Source organism: Pinus tabuliformis, chromosome 7, assembly GCF_031772625.1.
Source record: "Pinus tabuliformis cultivar Carrire ecotype Pingquan chromosome 7, CPIR1, whole genome shotgun sequence".
Lineage (NCBI taxonomy): Eukaryota > Viridiplantae > Streptophyta > Pinopsida > Pinales > Pinaceae > Pinus > Pinus tabuliformis.
The window spans coordinates 943,547,741-943,561,128 of NC_142293.1; the positions used below are offsets into that span (position 1 = coordinate 943,547,741).

Below are 13,388 nucleotides of genomic sequence, written 5' to 3' on the forward strand. Positions count from 1 at the left end.
TAGTTATTGTTTTTGGTTTCTTTTTTAACCTAAGTTTCATCTATTCTTAATTAATAGCAAATAGCATTAATGATGATGCGTCAACAATATAACTTATTTCCTTTGTCATCTCATATTATGTTCAATACTAATATGCTATGGATCCACAACTCTATACTTTGGGTGGGTGCATGGCTATAAATGAAGGATTGAAAGGCATAACATAAATAATAACACTAGTTCCAAATGCCCATATAGATAATATAGGATGTGTTCATTACCTCACAACATACAAGACAAATGGGTTTGCACATGTGGCAATTATATCTTTACCAAAGGGAATTGTAAAGCTCCACGTGGTCGTTTTCCACTGTGGTTTATAAGCTCCATACATAGTTACAAATGTCCATATAGATAGTATATGGCATGGTATTTACCTCATGACAAACAACACACATTGAGGCTCTCCAAGTTGCATTTGTATGTTAAACAACTCGAATAGGGAACCTCCATGTGGTCTTTTGGCACAGTTTTCCTAGTTGCCAAGCACCACAGCTTGACACATGAGGGAGACATGGGGACATTACAAGCATTGTGTCCATGTGTTAATGATTGTGCATGCAATTTGGAGACATGGTGGCATCATACACATGGTTCCCATGAGTCTTATATCTGCCAAGAGTTATTGCGATTAAGCCATTCACAATACCTAAAACCTCCCAACAAAATCATGACCACCGTCATTTTGTTAGTGGAGATTTTCAAAGACAAGCAAGGGCCTCACAATGGTTGTTCAAATCATGAAGTGGCAAGCAATACACTTGATTAGCAAGAAAGATAAGGTCCAGACTTGTTGAAGTAAAGGAAGGTGTTTTTGTGAACAAACATGTTTATCAAGGATGCTTTTGAACCAAACCCCAATCATGAAATATCCAACATAAACCATATGGAACTAAAATAAAGAAAGGGATATTAGTAATAACGCTTGCTCAAAGGAAGACACTCTATTATAGGAAGTATTCAAACAAGTCATTGATGCTTCAAGGTGTGTGTCAAAGAAAAGAATTATCATTTCATTTATCATCCTAGTGATTGAAATAAATACTTGAGTGGTCATTCCTTCAAGTCATTTTTCAAAGAGTGAAGACTTGGATTTGTTAGGACTTGCCTAGCCAAGCTTCTTCCTTGTCAAGTTACGAATAGTAGAGCAGTAGAAAAGCTAAAGACAGATAATGGAGTTGTAGCAGTAATAGTCTCTTCCTTTGTGAAGTAAGAAGAGGGGCATACATTTAATTTCCATTTTTTAAAGCAAGTTGTGCCACTAAGTCCCAAGTTCAATGTAGTGACATAGACATGTAGTGGTAAGCATAAAAAATGACTAAGGGTTTCAATTTTTTTTCAAATGTCTTTGAAGTGTTTGGTTTTGAGGGTAAGGGGGTTAATGGGATTGATATGATGAAGATCAAGTGCATATTATTGTGGACAAGGGGGCCCTTGACCGCCCTTGCTTTCTTATGGCATAGAGCAAAAGAAAAAGAAAAAAGGTTAACTCTAGAAAATTGCATCAATAAAGTGCAACTATTTTTCCAATCAATTTGCCTACGTATTTGAGTGCTTTGTTAGCTATCTTACTATGGTTCTTCCATTCTAGGTTTGTTCACTCCTCTCAACTTTTCATTACAAGAAGCAATTGGCTATGTCAAGTGGATTTGAAATATGCAAAGGCATATCACTAGCTACCTTTTCCATTGTGACCAAAAAACCCATAAAATAGAATCTTGTATCTAAATATAAGAGAAGCTTATATTGAAAACTATAAGCAATCCACCTACAAAAATAATAGGTAGGCTAAAGACCATTTAAGCGTTTTCTTTGAAATGCATGTTCAACGACTAGTTTTGTTTATATTGAATGAGATCAAACGTTATTTTCATTATTTAAAACAGAAAATATGAGTTCAAGAGCGGACACAAGGAGATGGAAGTTAGATTTAGTTTACCAAGACAAGGTGGAGTCACATTCAACTACTTCTATTTTTAGGTTCTAGTTCAATAGTTAGTTAGTTGTTGAGGTTCTAATTTTTCTTGAAAGACATAATTATGATCAATATATAATTTATAGATGATCACTGAATAAAAACTTATACATTGATAACCCTAGATTTGATGCATCTGCTAAAAGACCTAAAGACAATGCAGAAAGAGGTTGTGGAAGATACAATAAAGGTAGTTACCAATATCATTATATTTTTTAATATTTTTATTTAATTCCTATATGGTCATAATAATACCTTCAAAATTACTTTAGTCATTTTCATATGACAAACAAAATAATGTTAAAGTAAAAATAATATTATTTAGCCTATAAAGAAATTTAATTTTGTAATACCCAACATAAAAATGAAACATTTGATATTTTTTTAATTGAGACAATATTTGTATTATCCATTTATGAAAAATTTACATCATACTCTATGCATATAATAGACTAGTAGCATAGTAATAGAGATTTTTCCTCTTGAATTGATTGAACTTAATAACAAGACCAAAAAATATAATATAGTTTGTAAGAGTTAAACAATCATTGTCAAAATTAGAGCTATCAACACCCATAAGTGTAACCAGACTACAACTAACACATATAGTCAAAAAGAAAATCAGAGACATATATCTAGATAGAGAATCCCCCTGAATGGTGTCAAGTATGTTTCCCTTCTCATCAAATGTAGAGAACTCTAGGTCTCCCATCTTTAAGGCCATGATTGGAACCCTATCAATCAACTTCCTATTCGACTTTTGCATTTCATCAGTGCACAAGAGGATCTTTTGCCGAATTTCAGAGTGCTCCACTAAAACATTACCCATAATGGTCTTTAGTTGCTAGTAGATATCCATCATTTACATATATTTGGTTTATGGAGCTTTTGTGCTCCTAGCATCTGGGACCCATCCACCAACCTCCTCCTCTACCTCGACATCAACGATAAATTTTCTTTGAATTCTAGCCTCTCATTTTTCATTGCTTATTTCTTTGTGAATATCAAGAGGGGTTAAATGCACATACACCACAACAGACCACTCTATCGAAAATTGAGCTCATGAGCATCCTTCGAAGCCAAAAGGGCAAACCATAGTGACTAGAAAGCCAACCAAAAACACTGAGAAAGAAGTGGAGAGATAATTGCAAACAAGGAAAGCTAAATTTGCAAGGGCGGGAGGCGGGACTCCATGAGAAAGCTAGGAAAGAAGGAAGTCACAGAGATAGAGGAGTAAGAGGTCAGGAGTCTACAACCCAAGTGATCCAACTCAAAGCACAGGAGAGTCCAACTTGAATATAAATCTAAGGAGACCCACACTAAGTCAAACACAATAGAAATAGCAAGCGAAGAGTTAAAAGTGGGTCTAAAAAGGGAGAATGAACCATAAGGGTGAAACTTTTGATCAGAGAAAGTCAAGAAGAAAGGAAGCACTTTCAAAGGGACGAAGACAAAACTGCTATTAAGGAAAGCAACTACAAGAAACAAGATCTAGGAAAGAACCCAAAGAACGAGCCAAAACATAACATAAATCCACAAAGAAGGGGATAAAAAACAACCTTAAACCCAAACTAAAAACCACGTGAAATGAGAATAAAATCTTGTGACAACAACTTTGATAAAGCCCCCTACTTCCAAGATGGAGGTGAATGTTTGAATCTCGAACGAACGAAACACCTCCACCAGTTGTTCACTAAATTTCCTTGGGGAGAGCTCCATTAGCCCAGGAAATAAAACTAACTAGAAATAGTATGAGTTTCCAAATGACAAAGAAACTCTCTAACCCAATAAGCAACCCAGGAAAATGTATATGATTCCAATTAACTAGAATCCTAAAGGATTTCTTACCAGACTCCTCCAAAATATTCCAAATCCCAACACTAGTGCTCCTATCTAAGCTATGAAACCATTTTGAATAAGCACACTCACAACAATGTTATGACTCTATGAGGAGGCTAACAAAGTGAACCCACATATATATTGAAAATTTGAAAGTGATATCCACACAATGGACATCCATAATTTAAATCCACCTCCCTCATCCATCCCACTCATTAATTACTCCATAAATTAACATGATTAACATTTAATAAAAAATAAACTTTACATTTTAAATTGCATTGCTATAAAATTAAATAACATAAAAATATTGTTATTAATAAATCTAAGTTTAAACCTACTACAAACAAAAATATATAAAAATAATAATTATTTGAATCGCTTAACCTCACTCAAACATCCCAAAATAAAAAAGTGCATAATAGTCTTGGTTTACCCCAATTCAATTTTTTAAAATAAAATGATAAAAATAAATTCAAACCTGTCTCATGTGAATCTAAACCTGTACATCTATATCCTGATATGGAATTAATGAAAAGATATGTATTTTGTGTATATTTTGATATGGAATGTGAATCTAAACATGTATATCTATATCCTTATATGTGGAATTAATGAAAAGATATATATTTTGATATGGAAATGAGGGCAAACTGTTGATCAGAAAGTCAAAGTAGAAATTCCATTAAACAGGGCAAACTGTTGATCCGCTGGTCCATTTATAAGCTGACGAATTTCGAAGCAAATGTCAAGGATCGAATTGATTGCATATGGTTCATTGAACAATATTTTTAACTATAATGGAAAGAGCTGGAACTTACAAGGTGCCTGGAAAAAGCATTATTTTTCAAATTACTGCTGAATTGGAAAGAGCTGAAAAATACAATTGGTAGGAAAAAAGCATTATTTTTCAAATTACTGCTGAATTGGAAAGAGCTGAAAATTACAATTGGTAGGAAAAAAGCATTACCTCTCTAGCTACGGTTGAATTGGAGAAAGCAAGGCCTGTCATTGCCTTCAAGTCTGATTTAACGCTGCTTGAAGCTCATAATAAAATGCAGATATATTAAAATTTTAAGTAATATGAACTTAAGCTTGTCAATATCACTAGCATAAATTCATATTACTGGCGGAGATTCATGTGCAGATCAACCAACACTCTCAGCCATTGAAAAACTAAGTTTAAAATTTTGCATTGAAACTTTTGCACTCTTAAAAGATACCAAGTTAACATCGTTGGCAAGTTAACATCATTTATAATTTTTTAATAAATTGAAAGTCGCATATTTATTGATTTAATTTAGTTATGGTTTAAATAATACTCTAGATTATTTTTAATAAATTGAAAGTGGTATATTTATTGATTTATTTTAGTTATTGTTTAAATAATAATTTAGATGTGTACAATTTAATTTATAAAAATAAAAATAAATAATTAGTTAAATGATGATGGGCGTTTTGTTAAAATATTTTTTAATATAAAATATAAGTTCAATTCACAGTCTAGGTCAAAATGATATATTGAATGTTCCCATTATATTACACACAATAAAAATATAATCCCACCAAATTTAATTATCTATATATATAATTAAATTTAATTAACCCACTCAACTCTACCATTTTTCTCCATCCACTCTGCTCCAATCTTCTCCATCGAAAGAGTACGTATTATATGTTAATCTTTTCTTACAATAAAATAAAAACCATCACTTTCTCTGACCAAAGTATCATAATTATAATAGACCACGACAAAACTTGAATGTATAAAGCTCACTACCCTATATGGTCAAATAGTTAAAAATCATGATTACAGACTCAGCATTTTACTAAAAAATTATAGCTGAAAAGTATTTCTTCTTAAAAAAAATGATTTGTATACATTGCAGATGTAAAGGAGAAGGGTCTATATTTCTATAGCTTTTAGTAGAATTTTTTGACAAATCACTGCGTTGAATCAGATTATTTTATTTCACAAAAGTTTGAAATTATATGTATGCACGCAGATGTAAAGGAGAATTGTCTATATTTCTATAGCTTTTAGTAGATTTTTTTTTGACAAATCACTGCGTTGAATCAGTTATTTTATTTCACAGAAGTTTGAAATTATATATATGCATGCATATGTAAAGGAGAATTGTCTGTAAATGTAAAGGAAAATTGTCTATATTTCCACAGATGTAAAAGAGAATTGTCTGTAAAGGTAAAGGAAAATTGTCTATATTAAAATATAGATGTAAAGGGGAATTGTCTATATTTCTATAGCTTTTAGTAGATTTTTTTTTTACAAATCACTGCGTTGAATCAGTTATTTTATTTCACAAACCAAACTTTGGTCTCATGACTTCTCAATGACCTTATTATTAACCAAAATATAATTATATGAAACAAGTTTAACTTATATTGGTTTGCTGTTTTAACTTGTCAATAACTTTATTATTGACCCAAATATCATAATTTTATTATTGACCCAAATACCAAATATCTGCTGTTTTAACTTGTCAATAACTTTATTATTGACCCAAATATCATAATTTTATTATTGACCCAAATACCAAATATCATAATTATATGAAACAGGTTAATGTTATATTCCAATTTGGCTTGGTATCTTAACTGATTAATAACCATATTATTCACCCAAATATCATAATTATATAAAACAAATTAATCGTATAATATCATAATTATGTAAAACAAGTTAACCTACTGGTCAATGGCCTTATTATCGACTCAAATATCATAATTATATGAAACAAGTTAATTTTATATTCCAATTTGGCTTGGTATCCTAACCGGTCAATAACCTTATTATTAACCCAAATATCATAATTATAGGAAACAAGTTAATCTTATATTCCAATTTGGTTTGGTATCCTGACTTGCCAATGACCTTATTATTGGCAAGAGGCTTCTTATGCATCAAAGAAAAAAACCTTATGAAGTCTACTATACACCAATTTGGTTTGGTGTCTTGACTTGTCAATAACCTTATTATTGGCAACCCAAATATTATAATTAACTCCAGTTTTGTTGGGTCTCTGCAGCATTCTTGTTATCAACCCAAATATTATAATAAACTCCAGTTTTTTTTGGGTCTGTGCAGCAGTTTGGCGTGTAATCACCCTTGAACGACCCCCCTTACTAACCAAATATCATAACTATAACCTCCAGTTTTGTCTGTGCAGCACTTTAGCCTTTAATCACCCCTCACAAGTTCGAGGAGAATAGTTCTTCATTGAAATAATAAGCACAAACAACGGAGAAACCAATGGCAAGATTACAATGCATTCACCACTTCCATTTATGACATATCTAAGTTTATAAAACGTAACAACAAAAAATTGAAATAATTCACGTTCTGAAGAAACAAAGGTCCTATCCAATTCGGGATATCCTTGTATACGACCTCAAAAGCTAATATTCGCTACATTCATCCCTCCCAAGTTCCACTAGAAGCAGCCAACGATTGAGAAACAGAAACTGATGGATGAGAAACAGAAACTGATGGATGGTTTCTTGCTCAATACGAGGAATATCAATTAAATTATAGACTATGGAGAACACCTAATTGTAGGCACTCTTAGTGGAAATTAAATGCATTGACAACACATTTATTGTTAGAGATTTGCTTGATATGCTTTCACTATATGGCTAGGAAAACATGAAGTCTAAGTAACTTGTTTAGTTTTTATAAACATAGCATGAAGAACACTGAAACTTTCAGTTTTTATAAACATAGCATGAAGAACACTGAAACTTTCAGTTTTTATAAACATAGCATGAAGAACACTGAAACTTTCAGAGGGTTGTAACAGCACACATCTAACAGGCGAATTCAACACTGCCAAGCAGAGATTGATGTGCACCCAATCGCAAGAGATAGCATCCATGCCTCTCGCTGCCCTTGCGTCCTTTACTACTCGCAGAACTCGCTTTGAAATATCAATGCAACTTTTATTATAAAAAAAAGGAAGAGGTTTTCCCACTAAGAGTTGCAGTTGGCATGCTCAAGAGTGAAAACAGAGAAATCAGAGATGAAAAAGGAACTTTCCTTCCAAAATGCAAAATGTCGAAAATGTATCTGTACATTCACAGTACCTAAATTATACATTTCTGAGTTCCTATATAGCCTCACACTGCCTAACAGCCATAATATGGAAAACAAAATCCTACTGCAGCTTTCTGGATACTGCTGCTCAAACTCTCGGTCAGAAGAGACCTTGCAGTACAGATCTTGCTTCAAACGTGTCCCAGAAGGTTGAAACAATTCCCGAGCACTAGGCCAATCCTAGCTCCCCGTAGGAATTGATATTGCAGTGCAGGCATTTAAAAATGAGAAAACTCATTGATATTCCTTTAAACATCAAGGTGTCTGGAGCAACAATCAGTATCTCATGTCCGGTGTTCCACTTTAAAATATGAAGAGCTATTTGAATCTGGAGAACTCATTGAACTCGTCAGTAATAACACCACTTCCTACCACCAAAAACTTGAAACAAACATTTTCTAGGATTGAAATTTGTTCCATCCAATACTTTTGGATAGCCAAATTTATCAGAGCATCCCCTGGCTTCTCTATCATGCCTCCGATTTTTATAATTTGGACTCTGAATTTTCAAAAGACTGATTATCGACCATCTGCTGAAGTGAAGGAATCTGCAAACCCTGAAGGTCTTGTGGGGATACTGGACTGTGTATTGTCCATGCTTCTTATAGATTCATCTACATTAGAGTCCTCAAAGGCCTGCCATTTTTTCAGTGCTTGTGGTAAAGTCATGTCCAGATCTATTCCATAACAATCTTCATCATCTGGATCACTGGGTTTCCATTGTTCAACCAAAGGAGATAGCACATTAACAGCATGACCCATATCTGGTCGCTGGTATGGCTCCCGTGCAGTGCAGTGACCTGCTAGTTCTGCAACAGTGCAAATGCTCTTGAATGTCTCATCTGTGACTTCCAGAGCCTTGTCAATTGCATTCCTAAAGGTTTCTTTACTGATATGCATCCGTCTAAACCACGTTACCAGATGCACACTCTCCTCGGGTTGTGTTTCATCCAAAGCTCTTCTGCCTGTTATGAGCTCCATAAGTATCACTCCATAACTGAAAACATCAGCCTTCGTTGTCACACGACCAGTGACTGCATATGCAATCATGAAACCAACACAATCTTTAGAATATGAATATGTAATTCAAAACTACTTGTGCTAATCACATAACCTCAAGGATGGTTGACTTGCATGGTAACCAAAGGATTGTTCATTAAGGAAATCACACCTAACAATGTCCTAGAAAAAAACGAACCCTGAATAATAATGTCCTACAAATAAACGAACCCTAAAAAACAAGAAGCATGAACAAATCATGGAGAAAGGGAGAATGAAATCACGATTCAATGCATGCCTGCGTATTCAGGCGCAAGGTAGCCAAAAGTGCCTGCCAGTCTGGTTTCAATCGAGCATTTCCCTTCAGGCGCAAGCCTAACAAGCCCAAAGTCTGACACTTTGGCTCGCATATCATCTCCAAGAAGTATATTTGAAGGCTTAAGATCTCTATGAATAAAACTCTGGTGAGCCAAACTGTGAAGATACTCCACACCTCTAGCAACATCCAATGCAATAGTGAGTCTCTTTGTCCAATCCATTGGCTTCAGATTGTGTTTTTCCCAGTCAAACAAATGGTGACTGAGGGGGCCTTGAGGCATGTATTCATAAACCAAAAGCCTTTCAGTTCCCTCAATGCAGTAGCCAAGCAATGCAACAAGGTGTCTATGACGAACCTTTGTAAGAACAGCAATCTCTGCCTGGAATTCATTCAATCCCTTACTACTCATAACCGCTGCCTCCATTCTCTTCACAGCAATCTTAGTGCCATCATGTAACTCACCTTTGTAGACCACACCAAATCCCCCACGCCCCAGAACGTTTTCTTCACTGAAATCATTCGTTACATTACGAAGAACCTGGATTGATATGATCATGTTACCAGCCTCCACCACATGAACATCACTCGGCCCACTGCTCGTCCGGCTCTGTGTATCGCTGGTCGTAGCCACCGCATTCTGTCCCGCCATAGTAATCTTCAGCAACTCGGACTCCGAAGCAGAATGCTGAGGATGAACAACTACAGTATTGGGGCTCTGCACACGGCCTGATCTCGGCAATCCTTTCTTGTAGAAACAGAATCCCAAGCCAGCAACTGCACTTAATCCAGCAAACCCACCTAGAACAACACCCACTATAACGCCCAATGAGGAAGATGATCGATTCTTGTCCTTCTTAGCACCCACAACAGCTCCAGGCCTATTTCCTGCTGTAGGTGCTACAGGATTCAGAGTTGATGAAGTCGGTGACTCATCAGGAGTCTGGGGACGTGATCCAGGGGAGGGTATCGATGGCGGATTTTTCCCAATCTGCAGATTCCCATCAACGTTCACAATAACACTCTTCTTGAAAGCCGGGACCTTACCGGATAATCGGTTATTACTAACATCCAATTTCTCGAGATTGGGCAACGAAGCGAGCTGGCTAGGTATACCCCCTGTTAAATTATTATTACTCAACAACAATGCCCTCAAAGAATTAAGACTAGCCAATGCAGGCGATATAGTTCCATTCAAATCCAATCCTACAAGATTCAAAATAGTAATGTTTCCATTATCACAGGTAACATGCTGCCAACCACCACAGGGATCGTTTCCTTTCCAGTCAGAGGCCAAAATGTAGGGATACCCAACATCCTGAGCAAAGGAAAGCAACACATCCACCTTCTTATCACAGGGACCCGGGTTGGGCAAACAGAAACTGTTTTCAAGGGGTTCCCCAATGAGTGCATTTATTTTCTTGTCAAAATTGGGATAAGGCCCTTGCAATGCATTGTTGATTAAAGTAACATTCTGCAACGCAGGAAGAGAAGTTAAAGTATCAGGAACTAACCCGGTTAGCATATTATCCCGCAGCTCAAGGTCTTTCAGCGACACGCACTTGCTAAGGTCAGGAATGGGACCTGTGAAAGCATTTGACTGAAGCCAGAGCTGAGTAAGCGCAGTCATCCCCGAAACAGCCTCGATGGAGCCAGAAAGCATGGAACCTAATTGATTATTCAGCCAAAGAACCTCAATATTAGACCCTGAGAATGTCTCTGGTATGGTGCCAGTGAGATTGTTGTAAGCCAGACACAGCGTCTGCATGCCGGCGAGCGCATCGCCGAAGAATGACGGAATCGAACCCACGACACCGGCGCTGCTGGCCGTGAAGTTTACTAAAGTCGCAATATCCTTGACGTTGTCGGGAATGGACCACGGGGCCAGGGGATTGTAATCCAGCGCTACAACCTGAAGGCTAGTAAGTCCTGTGAAGAAATCAGGCGGAATCGAAGTAAAGTTATTGATATTTAGGTAAGCATACTGTAACTCGCTCATCCCTGAAAAGCTCGGCAACGGCCCGCTTAGCTGGTTCCCCTGGAAACCCAGATTCTGCAAAGCGCTCAGCTTGCTGAAATCCGCTGGGAGGCTGCCTTTCATTTTCATCTGCTGCAGCTGAATCGACACGACTCGTCCGGCAGAACAACTAACGAATTTCCAGGTGCAGGGATCGATTCCCGGCGCCCACCCTAGCGTGCCTGCTGCATTCAAGTTATTTGCCAGCTCCTGCATCACCTTTGCATCGTTCGGGTCGGTCGGAGTCTGGGCACAGACAAAGCAACAAAAGCAGAGCAACAAGATCGGACGCAGGAGTCGAAACGGGGACCTCCAGGAGCGCATCTTCAGAAACAAAAACATCGAACTGAAAATCCGAAAAAGAACCAAACGAACTACAGAAGACTGCGCGCTTGCATTTGTTGGTGTCTGCGCTTCTTTCTCTTCCCTGCTAAAATAACTCCGCCGCTATTTCTCTCCGACAAGAGTTGCTCCTCCGGCTTTTGAAAATGGCTCTTCTTCGCCATCTCCAGACCTGAAGAGCCCTACAACGCGGCTCGCGGCGCCCTAAAACCGTGAGCTTCTCTTTCTTTTCTCATGCTTGTCAACACGGATCTCCAGGACTAATGTCTGTAAAAATACCAGAAGCCGAGCAGCGAGTAATTATTATTTTGACGCGTTTACAGCACTCTGGGAACTGAGCTCCGTTAAGTAAGTCAGCAACGTTGTCGTTTCTGTTTTCGCCGGTCCGGCAACTACATCCTCGGAGCGCAGGCAGCGGTACCCGCCACCGGCGGCCTGGCGCTTTTTCAGGGCGCACGTGGGCGGGCCCCACTGGGAAGATCCCAGGAACCTTTCACGGCAGAGTTACGGAGGACGAGCGGTGCGCGCCAACTGGGAGGCGGTAATATTTAAATATTATTTTTTGGCCAAACCAGTTTTTAATTATTTTGTTCTTTTTAATAAATAATTTTTTCTATTTTATTCCTCTTACTCGAACGTAAGATAAATGAACCGAATGAAAGGGAATAGGTTAGGTTGGTTGATACTTGACCCCATCCACCCATCTAGTTTGTTATTGAAATCTGTGATAGTGACACTTGTCGTAATCCACGCTGCCACTCACATGCACAATCCTGGACCAGCCCCCTTGTCCCCATCGGGCCACGTTGGCAAGACTAGTGGGGTGACGTGGCACCTATTACACCTAGCCGTGACATATTATGGTTTGACCGGGGGCCACATGGCAGTTGAGCTTTGTATAAAGGAAAAATGATGAGGCTAACAAATTTATAAGCATTTATAATAATAACACTTGCACATGAGTGTGTGGAGGATGACAGCTGGTTCCATTGGGTTGCAATGCGTTGGAATCCACCCACCAGCGAAGCGATTATATGTAACTATAAAAATGTCGCTGTATTGGGTGCCTCAAAGATTTGAGAATTGACTTTGGCTTGAGCCATGGATTTTAATAATTCAGGGCCCACCAGCGCTTTTCCGGCTTTGGAAAGGTAAATATTATCCACTGTCGCTCCAAACCACAATTTGACAGACAGACCAGGGTGGGACTCTCTCTCATGCTTCTTCATTTCCTTCCTCAAATTATGGTTTTGGGTTTATAAGGTGGATGGTATTTGGTGGAAATTTTATTTTTTTTAGAGGATTGATGTAAATCCAACTGAGGGGTTCATAAAATAAGGAGGGTCTCTCTTGGAATCGGGAATATCTTAAAAGAAATAGATATAAAATAAGGAGGGTCTCTCTTGGAATTGGGAATATCATAAAAGAAATAGATATAAAATGAGGGTCTCTCTTGGAATTGGGAATATCATAAAAGAAATATATTAAAGAAAGTTTACAAAATTGATATCCATTAGGACTGTGTAAATGTGTTTTTTATTTTAGGATTGTGTTTTTTATTTATTTTTATGCGGTAGGTAAATTGGTGTTATTTTATTTTTTTAGTTTTTTAAATTTAAAATCAGTACAAATTTATTTTAATTTTTTATTTATTAAATTTAGAAAATGATGAATTTTTTTAAGTTTCATTTTTTAATATAAAATTTGAGGAAAACTTATATTTTTAGAGATTTGATTCATTTCTCGTTAA

The 13,388-nt window shown here is 36.9% G+C and overlaps 1 protein-coding gene across 2 annotated transcripts; it reads right to left on the reverse strand.

Annotated features, from left to right (window-relative positions):
• Nucleotides 1–7,785: 7,785 nt before the first annotated feature.
• On the reverse strand, nt 7,786–11,970 carry TMK1 (transmembrane kinase 1). 2 transcript variants are annotated; one of them, XM_089459226.1, is made up of 2 exons: nt 9,262–11,970; nt 7,786–8,998 (listed from the first exon to the last, which is right to left on the reverse strand). In XM_089459226.1, the coding sequence occupies exons 1-2, from the start codon at nt 11,636–11,638 to the stop codon at nt 8,484–8,486; spliced, it is 2,892 nt and encodes a 963-aa protein (XP_089315352.1). In that variant the 5' UTR covers nt 11,639–11,970; the 3' UTR covers nt 7,786–8,483. The 2 variants fall into 2 exon arrangements, with proteins under 2 accessions (XP_089315352.1, XP_089315351.1); XM_089459225.1 differs by having other exon boundaries at nt 8,761–8,998; nt 9,248–11,970.
• Nucleotides 11,971–13,388: the final 1,418 nt, after the last annotated feature.

What these genes read in the sequence shown, in the direction of transcription:
- TMK1 (XM_089459226.1), bottom strand. Translation starts at nt 11,638, where the DNA reads ATGTTTTTGTTTCTGAAGATGCGCTCCTGGAGGTCCCCGTTTCGACTC. An exon ending in CCTTGCGCCTGAATACGCAG is followed by an intron (nt 8,999 to 9,261) that starts GCATGCATTGAA and finishes TTGCATATGCAG; the next exon opens with TCACTGGTCGTGTGACAACG.